The 21,281-nt window shown below is 35.2% G+C and overlaps 1 protein-coding gene across 3 annotated transcripts in view; it reads right to left on the minus strand.

The window, feature by feature from the left end:
* NMD3 (NMD3 ribosome export adaptor) overlaps window positions 1-21,281 on the minus strand; it is a 147,408-nt gene that overhangs the window by 15,586 nt on the left and 110,541 nt on the right. For all 3 annotated transcript variants that reach the window (XM_082394091.1, XM_082394092.1, XM_082394093.1), the window contains 7 exons: window positions 19,869-19,949; window positions 18,980-19,108; window positions 18,607-18,697; window positions 11,287-11,365; window positions 10,497-10,593; window positions 7,763-7,880; window positions 2,783-2,928 (listed from right to left, as the gene is read on the minus strand). In XM_082394091.1, coding sequence (XP_082250217.1) covers window positions 2,783-2,928; window positions 7,763-7,880; window positions 10,497-10,593; window positions 11,287-11,365; window positions 18,607-18,697; window positions 18,980-19,108; window positions 19,869-19,949 — 741 coding nt within the window. The remainder of the gene's footprint in view (window positions 1-2,782; window positions 2,929-7,762; window positions 7,881-10,496; window positions 10,594-11,286; window positions 11,366-18,606; window positions 18,698-18,979; window positions 19,109-19,868; window positions 19,950-21,281) is intronic.

A 21,281-nucleotide genomic window follows, 5' to 3' on the forward strand; every position in this document is an offset into this window, starting at 1 on the left:
TGTATGTCAACTATGTTTCAATTAAAAAAAAATTCCAATAAGATAGTCTGTGGATATCGACAACTGTTTTTAAAGTTATACCGAGACAAGAGATTCTGAACAGTCAACACAATTTTGAAAGAGAAGAACAAAGTTGTAGGACTGACACTACCCAACTTGAAGACTTACTATAATGCTACAGTAATCGTGACAGTCTGGTACTGACAAAAGAATAAACAAATATTATACATCAATGGAACAAAATAAGAGAGCCCAGAAATATACCCAAATAAATACAGTGAACTGATCTTTGACAAGGGAGCAAAGGCAATACAATGGAACAAAGACAGTCTTTTCAACTAATGGTGCTAGAATAACTGGACATTGACACGCAAAAAAAAAAAAAAAAAGTCAATCTGGACACAAACCTCACACCCTTCACAAAAATTAACTCAAAATGGATCATAGACCTAAGTGTACAACACACAACTATAAAACTCCTAGAAGATAACAAAGGAGAAAATCTAGCTGAACGTGGGTTTGGCAATGACTTTTTCAATACAGTAACAAAGGCAGGATCCATGAAAGAATAGTTGATAACCTGGACTTCATTAAAATTAGAAACTTCTGCTCTATGAAAGACAATGTCAAGAGAGTAAGATGATAAACCACACTGGGAGAAAATATTTGCAAAAAACATATCTGACAAAGGACTTTTAACCAAAATATACAAATAACTCTTAAAACTCAAAAATAAGAAAACAACCTGATTAAAAAATGGGGCAAAGACCTTAACAGACACCTCACCGAAACAGACATACAGATGGCAAATAAGCATGAGAAAATACTCCTCATCATGTGTCATCAGGGAAATACAAATTAAAATGACAATGAGATACTACTATATACCTATTAGGAAGGCCCTAAACACTGACAAATCCAAAATCCTGACATCAAATGTTGGTGAAGATGTGGAGCAACAGGAACTCTCACACGTTATTGGTGGGAATGCAAGATGATGCCACCACTATGGAAGACAGTTTGGCAGTTTCTTACAAAACTAAACATACTCTTACCAAATGATCCAACAAACATGCTGCTTGGTATTTACACAAAGAAGCTGAAAACCCATGTCCACACAAAAACATGCAAAAGAATGTTTATAGCAACTTTATTGATAACTGCCAAAACTTGGAAGCAACCAATATGTTCTTCAGTCAGTGAATGAGTAAACTGTGGCACATCAAAACAATATTATTTGGCACTTAAAAAAAAAAGAGCTATTAAGCCGTGAAAATACATGGAGAAAATTTAAATGCACATTACTAAGTGAAAGAAGCCAATATGAAAAGACTGTATGAGTCCAATTATATGACACTCTGGAAAAGGCAAAACTATACAGACAGTATCAAAAAAAAAAAATCAGTGATTGCCAGGGGTTAGGAGTGAGGGAAGGATGAACAGGCAGAGCACGGAGGATTTTAAGGTCAGTGAAAATATCCGGCATGATATCATAGTGATGAATACATGTCACTATACATTTGTCCAAACCCATAGAAAGTACAATACCAAGAGGGAATCCTAATGTACAATATGGACATTGGGTGATTACACTGTGTCGATGTAGATTCATCAATTGTAACAAATGTACCACTCTTTTGGCAGGAGAAGGGCATTTGATAATGGCGGAGGCTACACATGTGCGGAGGCAAGAAGTATACAGAAAATCTTTTACCTCCTCTTAATTTTGCTGTGAACCTAAAAGTGCTCTAAAAAAAGTAAGTCATTAAAAAAAAATTTTTTGAAGGAAACAAACTATTCTGAAGGGGCTCCTACTGGCTACATTTGAGGCGATCTGAGAGGGAGGGAGGGAGGAAGGAAGAAGGGAGGCAGGGTAGTAGCAAAAGGAAAAAATTCATAAATTACAATGGAGAGACCTGGCTATCAGATAAACAGCCAAACATTACTTGCCTCTTGATATATCATAAAAGGTACGTAGCATCACCTCTGAAATGTTCTGCCAAAAAAAAATTAACCTAAACTTAAATAAGACTTTAGATCCATTTTCCAGTTTAAAGGAACTATAAGAGATTACAAAGCAAGTTAACTGACATCATGAGGAAACAATATGACTAGATCCACAAGATAAATAAATGCCCTAGTTGCATTAGGAAGTTGGTATCATAAAAAAATGAATTAGAAAAAAAAAGGGGTGGGCTGTTATTAAATATTTAAGAGGTACAATATTCACATTCAATATACAGTCCCCAACTAGACACTGGTTTGAACAAACCATAAAAGGCACTTTCGGACAAATAAGGAAATCTGGCAAACTATGCAGTTTATATGTATGATAGTACTTTGATTATACAGAAAATGTTTCTATGTTTTAGAGATGATTATTGAAGTATTCAGTATTTACTGATGATATATATATTTAATTCAAAATGTTTGAAATTTTTTAAAAAGCAAGAGAGGGTTACGCTTGTCATTTGGTCCTTCTGTACAAAAGGAAAGGAAATGCTTTTACATAATAGTATTTTTTTAATTTTTCCAATATTAAAGAGAAAAAGTTAACTTACTAGATAGTGTAAGTCTGATAGTTTTCACCACAATGACCACATGTTAAAAGCAAATGGCATACAAACACAGAATGCATTTTTAACTGAATGTGCTGTTAGCTTCTTTGGAACCACATTTTGGAATTACAAACAAATTTAAAAAACAAAGAAACAAAAAAAGAGAGAGGGCCACTAAAACAGTAAGTTGGGGGCTAGGGAGAGGTAACCAGGATGGAACTTACCTTTTTTGATATCATTCCAGCACCTGCATTGCGTTTTAGATCTCGGACTATGCTGCATTCCATAACAATAAACTCCTCTAGCTGTTTGGGATGGCATAAACTATTGAAAGGATGACTCCAAAAAGTGTTGCCATCAATATCTGCAACTAAGAATACACAAAGAGCATTAAAGAACAAAAGAACTGAAGTATTTCAAAAGCCATCAAATGCAGTCCCAGGTGAATGCCCAGAGTGTCCGAGCCTGCTTCCAGGGTTTCAGCAGCAGCAACCCGTGAGGTGGATTTCAGATACTCAGACTCCACCTATACTTTCACCTACACTGGCGGCCCCAGAAGCCACGTGGCTGACAGGGTCTTGGTGCTCCGGCCGGGTGTCAGGTCTATGACTCTGAGGTGGGAGAGCCAAGTTCAGGACATTGGTCCACCAGAAACCTCCCGACTCCACGTGATATCAAACGGCGAAAACTCTCCCAGAGATCTCCATCTCAACACTAAGACCCAGCTCGACTCAACGACCAGCAAGCTACAGTGCTGGACACCCTATGCCAAACAACTAGCAAGGCAGGAACACAACCCCACCCATTAGCAGAGAGGCTGCCTAAAATCATAATAAGGTAACAGGCACCCCAAAACACATCCCAGACGCAGTACTGCCCTGGACAATATCCAGCTTCATCCACCAGAACACAGGCACCAGTGCCCTCCACCAGGAAGCCTACGCAACCCACTGAACCAACCTTAGCCACTGGGGGAAGACACCAAAAACAATGGGAACTACGAACCTGCAGCTTGCGAAAAGGAGACCCCAAACACAGTAAGTTAAGCAAAACGAGAAGACAGAGTAACACACAGCAGATGAAGGAGCAAGGTAAAAACCCACCAGACCAAACAAATGAAGAGGAAATAGGCAGTCTACCTGAAAAAAAAGTTTAGAGTAATGATAGTAAAGATGATCCAAAATCTTGGAAAGAGAACGGAGAAAATACAAGAAATGTTTAACACAGACCTAGAAGAACTAAAGAGCAAACAAACAATGATGAACAACACAATAAATGAAATTAAAAATTCTCTCGAAGGAATCAATAGCAGAAAAACTGAGGCATAAGAACAGATAAGTGACCTGGAAGATAAAACAGTGGAAATAACTATTGCAGAGCAGAATAAAGAAAAAAGAATGAAAAGAATTGAGGGCAGGCTCAGAGACCTCTGGGACAACATTAAATGCACCAACATTCGAATTATAGGGGTCCCAGAAGAAGAAGAGAAAAAGAAAGGGACTGAGAAAATATTTGAAGAGATTATAGTTGAAAACTTCCCTAATATGGGAAAAGAAATAGTCAACCCAGTCCAGGAAGGTCCCATACAGGATAAATCCAAGGAGGGTCCCATACAGGATAAATCCAAGGAGAGACACTCCAAGACACATATTAATCAAACTATCAAAAATTAAATACAAAGAAAAAATATTAAAAGCACCAAGGGAAAAACAACAAATAACATACAGAATCCTCATAAGGTAAATAGCTGATCTTTCAGCAGAAACTCTGCAAGCCAGAAGGGAGTGGCAGGACATATTTAAAGTGATGAAACGGAAAAACCTACAACCAAGATTACTATACCCAGCAAGGATCTCAGATTCGATGGAGAAATTAAAACCTTTACAGACAAGCAAAAGCTAAAAGAGAATTCAGCACCACCAAACCAGCTTTACAACAAATACTAAGGAACTTCTCTGCACAGGAAACACAAGAGAAGGAAAAGACCTACAATAACAAACCCTAAACAATTAAGAAAATGGGAATAGGAACATACATATCAATAATTACCTTAAATGTAAACGGATTAAATGCTGCAACCAAAAGACATACACTGGCTGAATGGATACAAAAACAAGACCCGTATATATGCTGTCTACAAGAGACCCACTTCAGACCTAGGGACACATACAGGCTGAAAGTCAGGGGATGGAAAAAGATATTCCATGCAAATGGGAAATCAAAAGAAAGTTGGAGTAGCAATTCTCATATCAGACAAAATAGACTGCAAAATAAAGACTATTACAAGAGACAAAGAAGGACACTACATAATGATCAAGGCATCGATCCAAGAAGAAGATATAACAATTGTAAATATTTATGCACCCAACATAGGAGCACCTCAATACATAAGGCAAATGTTAACAGCCATAAAAGGGGAAACTGACAGTAACACAATCATAGTAGGGGACTTTAACACCTCACTTTCACCAATGGACAGATCACCCAAAATGAAAATAAATAAGGAAACACAAGCTTTAAATGATACATTAAACAGGATGGACTTAATTGATATTTATAGGACATTCCATCCAAAAACAACACAATACACTTTCTTCTCAAGTGTTCATGGAACATTCTCCAGGATAGATCATATCTTGGGTCACAAACCAAGCCTTGGTAAATTTAAGAAAACTGAAATCATATCAAGTATCTTTTCTGACCACAACGTTGAGACTAGATGTCAATTACAGGAAAAAATCTATAAAAAATAGAAACACATGGAGGCTAAACAATACACTACTTAATAACCCAGAGATCACTGAAGAAATCAAAGAGGAAATCAAAAAATACCTAGAAACAAATGACAATGAAGACACGACCACCCAAAATCTATGGGATGCAGCAAAAGCAGTGCTAAGAGGGAAGTTTACAGTAATACAATCCTACCTTAAGAAACAAGAAACATCTCAAATAAACAACCTAACCTTACACCTAAAGCAATTAGAGAAAGAAGAACAAAAAAAACCCAATGTTAGAAGGAAAGAAATCATAAAGATCAGATCAGAAATAAATAAAAAAGAAATGAAGGAAACGACAGCAAACATCAATAAAACTAAAAGCTGCTTCTTTGCAAAGATAAACAAAATTGATAAACCATTAGCCAGACTCATCTAGAAAAAAAGACTCAAATCAATAGAACTAGAAATGAAAAAGGAGAAGTAACCACTGACACTGCAGAAATACAAACGATCATGAGATTACTGCAAGCAACTCTATGCCAATAAAATGGACAACCTGGAAGAAATGGACAAATTCTTAGAAAAGCACAACCTTCCAAGACTGAACCAGGAAGAAATAGAAAATATAAACAGACCAATCACAAGCACTGAATTTGAAACTGTGATTAAAAATCTTCCAACAAACAAAAGCCCAGGACCACATGGCTTCATAGGTGAATTCTATCAGACATTTAGAGAAGAGCTAACACCTCTCCTTCTCAAACTCTTCCAAAATATAGCAGAGGGAGGAACACTCCCAAACTCATTCTATGAGGCCACCATCACCCTCATACCAAAACCAGAGAAAGATATCACAAAAAAAGAAAACTACAGGCCAATATCACTGATAAACATAGATGCAAAAATCCTCAACAAAATACTAGCAAACAGAATCCAACAGCACTTAAAAGGATCATACACCATGATCAAGTGGGGTTTATCCCAGGAATGCAAGGATTCTTCAATATACACAAATCAATCAATGTGATACACCATATTAACAAATTGAAGGATAAAAACCATATGATCATCTCAATACATGCAGAAATGGCTTTTGACAAAATTCAACACCCATTTATGATAAAAACCCTCCAGAAAGTAGGCATAGAGGGAACTTACCCGAATGTAATAAAGGCCATATATGACAAACCCACAGCCAACATCGTTTTCAATGGTGAAAAACTGAAACCATTTCCACTAAGATCAGGAACAAGACAAGGTTGCCCACTCTTACCACTATTATTCAACATAGTTTTGGAAGTTTTAGCCACAGCAATCAGAGAAGAAAAAGAAATAAAAGGAATCCAAATCGGAAAAGAACAAGTAAAACTGTCACTGTTTGCAGATGACATGATACTATATGTAGAGAATCCTAAAGATGCTACCAGAAAACTACTAGAGCTAATCAATGGATTTGGTAAAGTAGCAGGATACAAAATTAATGCACAGAAATCTCTTGCATTCCTATACACTAATGGTGAAAAATCTGAAAGACAAATTAAGGAATCACTCCCATTTATCACTACTATGGTAGAACTACCATACGACCCAGCAATCCCACTACTGGGCATATACCCTGAGAAAACCATAATTCAGAAAGAGTCATGTACCACAATGTTCACTGCAGCTCTATTTACAATAGCCAGGACATGGAAGCAACCTTAGTGTCTATCGACAGATGAATGGATAAAGAAGATGTGGCACATATATACAATGGAATATTACTCAGCCATAAAAAGAAACGAAATGGAGGTATTTGTAGTGGGTGGATGGAGTTAGAGTCTGTCATACAGAGTGAAGTAAGTCAGAAAGAGAAAAACAAATACAGTATGCTAACACATATATATGGAATCAAAAAAAAAAAATGGTCCTGAAGAACCTAGGAGCAGGACAGGAATAAAGACGCAGACATAGAGAATGGACTTGAGGACACGGGGAGGGGGAAAGGTAAGCTGGGACGAAGTGAGAGAGTGCCATGGACATATATACACTACCAAATGTAAAAGAGATAGCTAGTGGGAAGCAGCTGCATAGCACAGGGAGATCAGCTCGGTGCTCTGTGACCACACAGAGGGGTGGGATAGGGAGGGTGTGAGGGAGACGCAAGAGGGAGGAGATATGGGGATATATGTATAGCTGATTCACTTTGTTATAAAGCAGAAACTAACACACCATTGTAAAGCAATTGTACTCTAAATGGAATACAACTAATAAAAATTTAAAAGTTCCCAGAAATCTTTCTTCAAACAAAAAAATACAAGGATAACTTATTAAAAGCTTTAAAAATTCCAGTATTTTAAAACGCTGTACGGTAAAAATTTTAACCACTGTACAGTAGTTTTTTAAAACAATGTTACTAAGAATGCTTGATAAAATTAACAACATTAACAAATTATTACTGCTTGCTGGACAGAACCGTCAAGGCAAATAATTTCGAAAACTTACCTTGTAGGGTATTTGGATCTATGAGATGGATGACGCTGGTTACTCGAATACACACACAAATCTGGTTCATGTTTCCCAGGCTTTGTGCCAGTTTTGGAGACAGACAAACAACATTATCCTAGGCATAAGAACTAACATTTAGTGTGAAGGAAATCCTAAGTAACAGTCTCCAATAAACACTCATCAATGTAAAGCTGATCCAAGTGCATTTGCCCAAACCAAAATGTCATTTTTAATTCTATGTATCAACAAAGGGCCTAAAAAAAAGAACCAGACCTTAAAGAAACAGAAAATAAGCTACACCTTCTTAAGATGGGAATATCTGTCTTAATAAAAATGCTTTAAAAAATATTTTACAGATCCTAGTCACCAAACTATTGTTTGTTTCAATTTTATTGAAGTGTGAATGCCTGCTTTTTACTCCATGTTAATACAGTGTACATTCCAAGCAAAGTATTATAAACACCAGAAGGAGAGTGATTTTCTAATCTATTTGTGACTTCATTTAATCTCTATAAAAATTAATTTCAGGGACTTCCCTGGTGGCACAGTGGTTAAGAATCCACCTGCCAATGCAGGGGACATGGGTTCGACCCCTAGTCCGCAAAGGTCCCACATGCCGCAGAGCAACTAAGCCTGCGCGCCACAACTACTGAAGCCCGCGCCCAGAGCCCATGCTCTGCAACAAGAGAAGCCACCGCAATGAAAAGCCCACGCACCGCAACGAAGAGTAGCCCCCGTTCGCCGCAACTAGAGAAAGCCCTCATGCAGCAATGAGGACCCTACACAGCTAAAAATAAATTAATTTTTTAAAACAACATAACCATTATTAAAAAAAAAATTAATTTCAGAGGAGCCACGTGTTCCTCCTTCTTGTCTACATGTACCAATATGAAATCAAAGATCTAATGCCCCCTTAAAAGCACATATGCCTATGATGTGTGCATCAGGAGATATTACCACCAATGTGGTTATCTGTTTTTAAGCTGTTATTAAAATATAAAGAGGATCTGGGTTATATTTTAAGCTGTATCTATTCACAAGGCTCCCCCACTGAAGGGACATTCTGTGCCTCCCTAATGGCACCTAGTTCAGTCCTTTTTCTTTTCTTTTTTTTTAATTTAGTAAGAGTCTCCAAAGATTAATGAAAAAACTTCTTTACACTGTGTATTCATCCAGATACCTGTATGAGTCACTCAGAGCACTTAATACACATGGCCTAAATATGCCCTCACCCCTAGATTCATATTTCCCCAGTTTTGCACCAGGAAAATGTTCACTGTTTTAAACTAGGAGTCTGCAAATAAGATCCTCAGGCCAAATTTTTGTAAATAAAGTTTTGCTGGAACACAGCCTCAGCCCTTCATTTACCTATTATCTATGGCTACTTTTGTGCAACAACAGCACAGATGAGTAGTTGCAAAACCGATTATACAGCCTAAAATCTGAAAATATTTACTATCTGGCCCTTTACAGAAAAAATTTGCTGACTTGGTTTTAAGCCATCATTTCATCCCTGGTACTGTGCTACACCATAAATTGGTGATAACTTTAAAGCCTCGGAGTCACAGACCTAGACACAAATCCTGGCTTCATTATTTTGTAGTTATGTAACTTTGGGCAAGTCATCTAACCTCCCCAAGCTTCAACTTCCTCATCTTCAAATGATGATATGATTTACTCCCGTTGTTGTGAGACTTGAAAAGGTGAAATATACTTATAATAATAAGTATAATATAAGAGATAATAACTTTATGTAGAATGCTCACAATAAATTATGGCATTTATTATTAGTGGTTTAAACATGGACATGCAAGTTCCTACGTGGCAGTGACCTCTACTACATAATTCTTAACACACAGCCTTCTATACAACAGATCCTCAATAACTATTTGTTGAATTTTAATTCATTTATATTTTTTGAAGCAGAGTTTTACCTTAGTACAATTAATGAAATGATAATCTATGTCTTAAGTGTTATTCAGATTATATTTTTAAAATCACAGGGATTTCCCTGGTGGCGAAGTGGTTAAGAATCCACCTGCCAGTGCAGGGGACATGGGTTCGAGCCCTGGTCCGGGAAGATCTCACATGCTGTGGAGCAACTAAGCCCATGTGCCGCAACTACTGAGCCTGCTCTCTAAAGCCCACGAGCCACAACTACTGAAGCCTGCGTGCCTAGAGTCCATGCTCCTCAACAAGAGAAGCCACCGCCATGAGAAGCTCGCACACCACAACGAAGAGCAGCCCCCCGCTCGCCGCAACTAGAGAAAGCCCACGTGCAGCAACGGAGACCCAACACAGCCAAAAATAAATAAATTTTTAAAAAAATCACAAAAATAATTCTATGATCTCCTTTCCACAATACTGTTTAATTTTATCATGCCAAAATCCAGTTTGCATATATTCCACAAAGTGGTTCACTGATAATTATTTTAAAGTAATTTCCTGTATTCAAAGTTTCACAGAACTGTCAAGTGTCCACTAGGATCGCAAAGTTTAAGGAATTTGCACCATAAAAACTGCAACCAGGCCTTTTAATTAGTACACCAAAACTTTATAATTTTAAGCATGATTACTTTTAAACATCTTTTTAACACGGCTGAAATGTGTCAGAAATCATTAAGAAGGAAGTTTTCTAAATGTTTAACCAATCCCAGAAGGAAACCAGGACCTAATAATTACATATAAACCAATTAAGAAGGACATGGATTAATTAAATGAGAAAAAGTACCTTGCATATTGGAACAATTTCCACAGAAAAAGTGCTTTTGTAATTGTATGTATTACTATGGACATCCTGAGAGATCAATCTCTGTGAGGCTTTGTATCTGTTAAGAGAAAAAGTTAATCGTAATAAAAAAAACAAAGGTCCTTACTTGTATAGTCTCGAGAATATAAATTTTCATCAAATCAAATCATTACTATCCAAGGTCTGAAAACAGCTTCCTGACGCCTGCTATGGTGAACCCTCATTACATCCACTTCATTTAAAAACCTTCACCAATCTGACTGCACCCTACCTATTTTCAACTTTACCTACTGAAAACCTCCAAAACATGCCCTTGGCTTAGACTAATCTAGTTTACATATAGCACCCATTAAAAGCCACACTAATGCCTGCCCCAAGTCACTGTTCACACTAATCTCACTTTTCAATACAAACTCTACTTTCGAAAATTTCCCCATTTTATGAGCTTAAGTTCTTCCTCTTCCATGAAGCTTCTCCCCAAAGTCCTCTACCCCCATTTTTCTTCTCGCTTATTTAAACACATTCAACCAGTGGTTCAGTACTACAGTGCTTACTATTGTGGGGTGAGGTCTAGCTCCCCAAAGAGATTGTTAATGCTCTTTGGCTAATACTTCCCTTAAAGTGGCTAATCCAATAAATGCTTACTAACTGTGTAAGTATTCCTACTATAATTTAAATATTTTAAGATAGGATGCCAAAGCCTGAAGAATGGACATGACCTAAGTTCATTCCCAGTTCCCTGGATTTAATCACATGTACGTTCAAAACATACCTAGTGGGAACCGTACACTGAAGAAATTCTACCATCTTCTGAGCATGTTGTTTTGAGGAATAATAGAAATCCAGACCATCTTTTAAAGAAAAAAGCCATGTTAAAATAATACCGCAAAGTAAGATTTTCCTCTACTAACATGACTATACCAAAAATTAAATGCATATTAAACAATTTAATTATAATATTCTAGCCATAGCACAGTAGGAATGCCGTTATCACTTGAAGGCTTGTTTGACAAAAGAATAAACAAATCCGATAAATGCTAACAAAACAAAACAAGATGCCCAATTTAAATTTCAGACAAAATAAAATCAAGGTTAAAAGGGAAGAAAACTATTAAACAGAAGAAGGATATTTTATGTAATAAATGGAACAATCTACCAAGAAGACAAGAGGAATTCATCTAATAACACAGCACTGAGATGCAGAAAACAAAAACTATTAAAAAGAATAAAATTAACAAATGTTAACACACGTGCAATCACTGTGGGAGACCAGTATAAGACTATCAAAACCAAAATGACCAAACTGACCAAAAATAGGAAGGATACATAGAACTTGAAAAACCAAGTATCAAGGCTGCTTTAATTGACAATGTAGAACATGGTCCCAAGAAAGACTATTATTTTCAAAAATTCATAGAATATTCATAAAATAATCACATACTAAGAATAAAAAAAATTCAATAAATTCCAAACAGCAGAAATTACTACAATGTTTTCTGATCACAATGCAGTAGTATTACTAAAAGCAAACTACCTGCTAAGAAATGTTTAGAGATATTCTTCCAAACAACTCAGCTAACTAGAAGACTAAAATAACTTAGAATAGCCAAAGCAATTTTGAAGGTGACCAAAGTTGTCAGGAATTTACACTTTCCAATTTCAAAACTCAATAACTTTAGGTAGTCAAGACAGTGAGGTACTAGTATATGAAGGATAGATTATATAGATCTACGGAACAGACTTGAGAATCCAGAAATAAACCCTTACATTTATAGTCAATAGATCTTTGACAGAGGATCCAACACAATTCATTGGGAAAAGAATAGTCTTTTCACTAGGAAAACAGGCTATCCACATGGGAAAAGATGAATTTAGACCCTTACACCATGCACAAACATTAACTCAAAAGGATTAGACTTAAATATAAGAGCTAAAATTATAAAACATTTGAAAGAAACAGATAAAGATTAGACAAGAGTTCTTAAACATGACACCAAAAGCATGCTATTTAAAAATGATAAATAGACTTCAAAATTTAAAAGTTTCACAATTCAAAAGACACCATTTCACGCAGGCATCACACATCCTAATTTCAAAATATATTACAAAGTTACAGTAATCAAAACAGTATGGTATCGACAAAAAGACAAGTCTATAGAATCAATCCACACATACACAGTTAACTGATCTTCAACAAGTGTGCCACGAATACATGGTGGGGAAATGATAGTCTCTTCAACAAACGGCATTGGGAAAACTGGATATCCACATGCAAAAGAATGAAATTGAACTCGTCTTAAAAAATCAACTCAAAACAGATTAAAAAAACTCAAATGTAAGACCTGAAACTACAGAACTTCTACGAGAAAACATACAAAAGAAGCTTCATGACACTGGTCTTGGCAATGATTTCACGGATGACACCAAAACTAAAACAAAAATAAACAACTGAGACTACATCAAACTCAAAAAGCTTCCAGACAGCAAAAGAAACAATCACCACAGTGAAAGAGCAACCTACAGAATTGGAGAAAATATTTGCAGACCATGTATCTGAAAAAGGGTTAATCTCCAAAATCTATTAGGAATTCCCACAGCTCAACAGCAAAAAAAAACTAATAACCCAAGTAAGCAACAGGCAGATGAACAAGACGTTTCTCCAAAGAAGATGTACAAATGGCAAATAGGTATACGAAAAAAGCTCGATGCTATTAATCGTCAGGGAAATGTAAATCCAAACTACAATGAGTTTACAGTTCACACCTGTCAGGATGGCTATTATCAAAAAAAACCACCCAAGACAATAAGCACTGGCGAGAACATGGAGCTACTGGAACCCTTGTACACTACTATGGAGAATATAAAACTGTGCAGCCACTATGGAAGACAGTCCAGATGTTCTTCAAAAAATTAAAAATAGAACTACCATATAATCCAGTAATCCTATTTCTAGGTATTTATCCAAAAGAAGCGAAATCAAGATCTCCCATGTTTATTGCAGCACTATTCACTACAGCCAAGATGATGGACATTTAGGTTGTTTCCACAACAGATGAATGGTTAAAATGTGATATATACCTCCAATGGAACATTATTCAGCCTTAAAAAGGAAATTCTACAATGTACAAAAACATGGACTAACCTTGAGGACCTTATGCAAAGTGAAATAAGCCAGTCACAGAAAGACAAATACTGCATGATTCTACTTATATGAGGCAGCTAAAATAGTCAAACTCATTGAATTAAACAGTGGAATGATGGTTGCCAGAGAGGAGGGGGAAATGAGGAGTGATTAGTTAATGGGCATAAAGTTTCAGTTAAGCAAGAGATTAAGCTCTAGAGATATGCTGTATAACACTGTACTTACAGTCAACTATAATGTATTATACACTTAAAAATTTAAGAGGGTAGATTTCATGTTAAGTGTCCTTATCACAATTTTAAAAAAAGACCCCATTAAGAAAATGAAAAGATAAACTAGGAGAAAATATTTACAAATCATATGTGATAAGGGGCTTGTATCCAGTGTATATTTTAATAACTCTTACAACTTCAGACAACCCAATCAAAAACTGGGCAAAACACTTAAACAGCTATTTCACCAAAAAAGATACAGAAATGGCTAATAAGCTCATGAAACGATAATCAACATCAATAGTCATTTGGGAAATGCAAATTAAAACCACAATGAGATACCACTTCATATTATCCTCTAGAACGGCTATTTATAAAAAGAAACAATAGCAAGTGTTGATGAGGATATGTAGAAACTAGCACCCTCAAACACTGCTGACGGGAATATAAAATGATACAGCCACTTTGGAAACACTATGGTAGTTTCTTAAAAAGATAAATATAAATTTACCATATGACTCAGCAATTCTACACCTAGGTATGTACTCAAGAGAATCAAATAGCTGAGATACTTGCTGAGAAAAAAAAGAAATATGCAATGGGTAGTGGAAAAAGACAGCTTTAAGTACCAGCTACAGAGCCAATATGATACTCAGAAGAAAATTTGTTAAGTCTACATATTAGAAATTGAAAATAAGCTTTCAATTAATTCAAACAAAAAACTAAAGAAAGTAGAAGGGAAAAAAATTGTATAACTATGTATGGTGATGTATGTTCACTAGACTTAATAGGGTGATCATTCAGCAATATACACAAATATTCAATCAATATGTTGTATATGTGAAACTAATATAATGTTTTATGTCAATTCTACAATTCTATCTCAATTAAAAAAAATTTTAAATAGAAGGATTAGTAACAAAAGCAAAAATTAAGAAAAAGTAAGACTTTTTTGATAAAACTAAAGCTAACTCTTTGAAAAAACTAGCATAATAGACAGAACTTTGGCAAATCTGATGGGAACGGGGAGAGAGGAAGTGAAGGGAGATGAAAAAAGACAAACAACATTAGCAACAATAAAGAAGACACAACAATAGTTATGGATGAGATTTAACACTATGATATATACACCATGTTCAATTTTATGCCAAGTATGTGAAAAGCTAGACGAAATGGTGAATTTCCTTGGAAAATGCTATTAAAATTGATTCAAGAAGCAGTATAATACCTGAAAGAGACTAACGTCCTAATAAAAGGAGTTGAAAAGCCTTTACCCCCTTTCCTCATACCAAACTGGATGGCTTAATGGGCAGGTTCTTACAAAACTTCAACATGTTGATTAACACTATGCAGAAAGAGGGAAAAACTCCAATTGTTTCAATGTCACTAATATAACTGATAACATGATGGACAGAACAGTTTAAATATAACTATGTATGCATATGTATCAGATAGAAATCTCAACAAATATTCTATTTAGGGGTGAAACACAGAAAGATGGTAATGCCTGATACATTACCACTCAATGCTATTCTCCACTCCTAGCCAAAGGGGAAAAAAAGAGGGAATAATACTGCAAAGGAAGAAATAAAACTATCATTGTGTACAGATAATAATTTACCTAGTAAATTATCATGTATATGACACAAGAACATAATGTAAACTATTAGTGATTAAGAAATTTCAGAAAGATCAACATACAAAATCAACAGTTTTCCAAAATACTAGCAATAATCACTTAGAAAATATAATGAAAAAAGTTGCCATCCACAATAACAAAAAGCATAGAATAGTCCAAAAAAACAAGAAACATTCAAAATCTTGACGAGGAAAACAATAACATGTCACTGAAATACAGAAAAGAACTAAATAAACATGATTATGCACCAGGTACAGTTCTAAGAGCTTTACATAAATTATTTAATCCTCACTATAATCCTATGAGGTACTGTTATTATCGTCCTCTCTATTGTATTAATGGGAAAACTGAGGCTCAGAGAAGTTAAATAACTTGCCTAAGGTCACACAGCAAAAAACTCATGGGACAGAGATTCAAATTCACAACATCTGGTTCCAAAATCCATGCTCTTACTCACTATCAACCAAGGTTTACAAAAGAATTAATAAAAGGGCACATAACTATAAAGTATAATTTACATACTGTAATAAAAGCAGTGGGACAAAATAAACCAGAACTGAGCCATGTGTACAAAGGAATTTAGTATATATAAGAGAGGAGATATTTCAAATCAGTGGGGAAAGGACAGACTACTTGGTAGGTAAGTATTGAGACAATGCAAGTTAACTTTCTGGGAAAAACTCTTACCAGGTAAGATTAAAGATCCAAAAGTAAAACAAAAATTTACCTTCTAAAAATAATCTTTGGAGTATAAATAACTTTCCTATGTAAGACATAAAGTCATAAGCCATAGCTATATAAAACTAAAAAATGAAAAATTTAGATGATAAAAGACATGAGACATCGTAAGAAAGCATCTGCTCTCTCAGGCTCACACTCAAACACATGCTCCGCATGCTCCTCTCCCTATATATATAATAATACACACACGTAATGAGATTGATATCCTGAATAACAGACACAAAATAAATAAGGAAAAAACAGATATATGCAGAACAGACAATTCACATTAGATAAACATAAATGGCCAGTACATATGAAAATGTTAACCCTCATTAGTAATCAAGGAAATGAAAATAAAAACAAGATGCCTTTATTCTCTTCATCAGAACAGCAAAAATTAGAAAGTCCAATACAATCTTATGCAGTGTTGGCAAGTGTTTGGAAAAACAGAAATTCTCACAAGTGATTGGACTATAAGCTGGCACTATTTTGGAAAACAATCTAGCAGCACATATAAAAATTTAACATTTGCATACTCTTGTCTAGTAATTTCAATTCCTGAACTCGGTCCCACAGAAAAACCACTACACACAAACATAAGGATGTTTATTACAGTACTGTTTGTAGCAGCAAAAAAACTAGAGCATCTTGTAAACCAGTTAATAGGAAACAACTAAATAATTTAAAACATACTGATTAACAAATACACAACCACAGTGGTTAAAAATAATAAAATAGGATTATATGCAATGATATGGAAAGGTTTCTAAATATATTAAGATGGCAAGTCACAGAATATTACAGAACAGTCTCATATATGAGGGGAAACCAATGCTATCACAATTTATATACAGAATACATATTGTAATATCTTGTTTTAAGGGGCTACATCTAGGAATAACAAGTGGATAAATGGGACAGAGGTCCTTTATTCATATATATTTCTGTTTAAGTGTTTACAATTGTTATGATTTTAAAAACAAAGTTACAAACAAACAAGCAAACAAACAGAAGATTCATTTACATCAAACCAAGAACCAGCAGGAGGAAAAAAAAATAGGTTAATTCTTCTGGATGAAAAAAAGGATTGTTAAACTTCCAGCATTTTTGATTTTTAAAGTGACTGCAAAGGTATGTACCAGAATGTATCCAAGTCTTTTGCTACAAAAAATTCTGTGTAAGGACATTTCTGCCCTGGTGATGAATGATAATCAGAGTTTTCTGCTTCCTTTGCTAGAATATTAGGATCCCCTAATCCCCAACAGTTACTCAGAACAAAGGTGTATTTCTGCCTGATGACTAGCCACAAATAGCCAAGCACCATGTTAAACAGGCTGCAAAGTACCTTCCCCACAATAAGTATTCAGTAAACTATGTTTTACAGATTTAGACTGTTAACCTTATACTGGTAATGCACTCAAATCAGATACAAAGCTTAAAAGATTTTCTCCAGGTGCCAAAACTGATACTCATTTCTTCCTTAAGGACCCAAAATCACACTTCTAATTACTTTCCTCAAGACATATGAGATAAATGACTAACAGATCAGTAAGTAACAGAGGAACTTACACTTTTAAAATAAGTAGTACAAGAATTTGGTCATTCCTTCAAGAACAGCCATCTCTAAACCTGTACTTTAACAACCAGGAAAATTATACACATCCTACAACTAAAAATATTAACTTTTAGCAAGAGACTTAAGAGTTTGCTAAAGAATATTTATTTTTTCTATTATTAAAGAAATATTCATCCATCAACTAGTATATAAAAGTATGCTACATCAATAGTAAGTGCTAAGACAGGACACGCTCTGAGGAGCCATTATGAAATTACACAAACATTTTTAAATTCCATCTTCAAGAAATCTAATTATATCATTTGTATATCACTATTTATTATTACTGAGTTTAGCCTTTTGACTTAATGTATCCAGCACAAATGCCGCTAGGCATATGAAAAACAAAAATATTACAACTTACAGATCTCAAAAATAATTTTCTTTCAATCAGAAACTGACCTCTACATAAAATAAGTTTTTGATGAATTTCTATCATACCACTTGACATTCTATTAATGTAGTTACTGGTTTACTCATCTGGTAGCTATTTAGTGTAAATTTCAATTAAAATAGAAAAAAATTAAAAATTCAGCTCCCCAGATGCACTAACCACATTTCAAATACTCAATAGCTACATATGGCTAGAGGCTACCATACTGGTTGGACAGTGCAGATAAAGAGCTAAGATTTTTTTCTTCCTAACAGGAATTTCTTTTGGACAGTACTATTCTAGATATTATCAGTAAAGATAAAAGACTCCTTAGGATAGTTGAAATAAAATTCTGACATCATTTCAAATGCTTTAAATTTTAACTCACCATGAATGTCTTTGATACGAAGTGTATTCTGGTGCATGCCGTATTTCAAAATCAACTGTTCCAGGTAGTAGAAAGTTTTTTTGTGCAAAGTCTAAACATAAATGCATTATTAGATTAATAAATGAAATGTAAAAAAAAAAAAAAAAGCCATCTACAGATATAGAACACTGATTTAAAACAGAAACAATCTTTAAAGATTATCTAAAATGTGGCAGTGATCTCTTTCTAAAGGTGAATGCTCCAGAGACCTGGAATATCCCTAGTGCCTGAACGATTTGGAAAGAAGGGAAAGGAGAAGGTTTTACTCACTATTTATAACCGACAAAGATGAAATACAAGATGGAGGATTCACACATCATCTTTCTCTCATTACCTTTTGCCTAACTTGAACCACAGCCTTCCAGAAATCCTTAGCTTCCACTCTATGGCAATCTCCACACATCTGGGGCTGAACAACATAATCCACCACAAACACTTGCTGAAGGATAGCACCATTCATCACCTGACGAAGAAAACAATCACACTCCTTCATTCCTTCCTTTCTGTTTAATAACAAATAGTTTTCTTAAAAGAAGATCCTTCAATATTTAACTTAAAATCTTCTTCCATGAATGCTTTGAGGAAATCAACAACAAATGAGTTACATTTAAAATCGTAAGTCATACTATTTCAAGAAAGATATATAGGTTTAATTCATAGGATTTATTAGATTAACATTTCAAATTTACCTTTAGTTGAAGTGTTGTAAGGATATTCTTTGAAGAATTTTTATAGCTATATATACACGTATATGCGTGTGTGTGTATAAAGTTCTTCCTTAGGAGACCAAGAAAACTCTCAAAAAAGAAGACATTCCTTAATTTAACTGTCCCCAAACATAGGCAATCATCAGAAATCACCTGGGAAGCTTTAATAGATTCCTGGATCTTACATCCAGTTGAATCCAGTTTGATTCAGTCACTGTGAGTCAAATGATCAGCCAAGTTTGAGAAGCACTGCCTTAGTTCATGTTTTTACTTCAATCTTATTCCAAATAAAAATGACTTTTGAGAAGATTAACTTAGTCCACTAATCATGAACAATGGCTGCTCTTACTATCGACCTGATCATCTGTGCGGATGATCCAAAAGAAAACAAAGGGTTAAAATTAAGAGTGCATTTGTTTCCTTTTAAGCTGTTCAAGTCATAATATAATTTACTAATAGCCCCTCATTTTCCTACCTATACTTTAAACCATGCTGAGAAAATTATGTATAGCTTACCTCTTTCTGAATAGTTAGTTTAACTTTAAGTCTCTTAGAATGGGGCTCAGTCCAAACAAAGCTTGCATCTACAAGCCGTACCTTCAACAAAACACAAACAAAAAGAAACATAAGTTCCCATCTGAGGAGAAAAGAGATGAGAGAATAACTCATTAATAAACAGATTTCATAGATGCTTAAGGAATCCATGATTAATCTACCCAACATCACCAGTTTAAAAAAAGAAAAAGATTTATCATCAGAGGTATGGCAACAAAAACAGCAAATAAAGGGAAAATCTAATGACTGTATTAATGAAACTGGTATAATTCAAGCAGAAATTAAAAGACTTGCATAGAAAAAAACTCCTTTCCCCTAAAAAAGCATACAGTTTTTTGAATGGAAATTACACTTTTTAGAAGAAAACAAAGACCTGATGACTTCATCATCTACTAGAAATCTCAAGAACAAAGGTTTCTACTTTTATTGTTCTCACTATAATATGTATGTGGCTTAAAAAAGAAAAGAATGAACATTCATTACAGGGAGTCTCATGCACTGAATACTGAATCCACAACGGTAACTCACTGCTAAATCAGCAGAGGCCAGAAACAGTTTGCCATATGTGACAAACTGAATGTAGCTCAATATGGCTAAAATGCGTGTTTTGAGGAAGGGGGTGGGAGAACAAAAATGGAGATTGTTTCAATAATTTGGGCAGGAGTTGTAGGTGACCTGAACTGAGGGGCTGGAAATAACAGCAGCAGAAAGATCCAAGCCAAGAGCTATTTAGGAGATAAAATCTATAGGATTTAATAATAACTGGATATGGGAAGGAAGAAAAGAAGATTCTAGAATGATGGTCAAGTATCCAGCTTGGGCATCTAGGTAACACTATTTTTCTGACACAAATAAAAAACACATTAAATGGGGAGGAATGTGCTATATTTGGTTTCAGACATTTAAGTTTAAGAGGATTTATCTAAGATGTCCAAGTGAAGCTGTTCAGCGGATAGTGAGATATATATATTTGGTCTGGAGCTCTATGGAGAAATCTGAGCTGTAGGTGACAGATTTGGGAGACATGAGCAGGCAGATAATTTTATCAAGACCTGTCTGGTGAGAACTTGATAAGCTAGTATAGGTACAGCAGTCCAGAGTAAAACCCTCCTCATTCGACTGGCTTCCCTAAAGCAAAGCCGAGTAGTCAACAAGCCACACCAGGTACAGAGGGTGACAGAGAGCTTCTTATTCCCTCAGCCTCCATCTGCATTCCCCATTCCTCAGCCTCACCACACCATCTGTCCTCAGACAACCAGGACTAATCCACCTTATTGAGCCCTTTAATCCTTCTTTACCATTACCTCAGTCACTCCCTCATCTCCCACACTCCGATCTCCATATGGTTCCACATATGCCCTTTTCTATCCCATC

The sequence above is a fragment of the Balaenoptera borealis genome, assembly GCF_965194805.1.
Source record: "Balaenoptera borealis genome assembly, chromosome: 5".
In the NCBI taxonomy this organism is placed as follows: domain Eukaryota; kingdom Metazoa; phylum Chordata; class Mammalia; order Artiodactyla; family Balaenopteridae; genus Balaenoptera; species Balaenoptera borealis.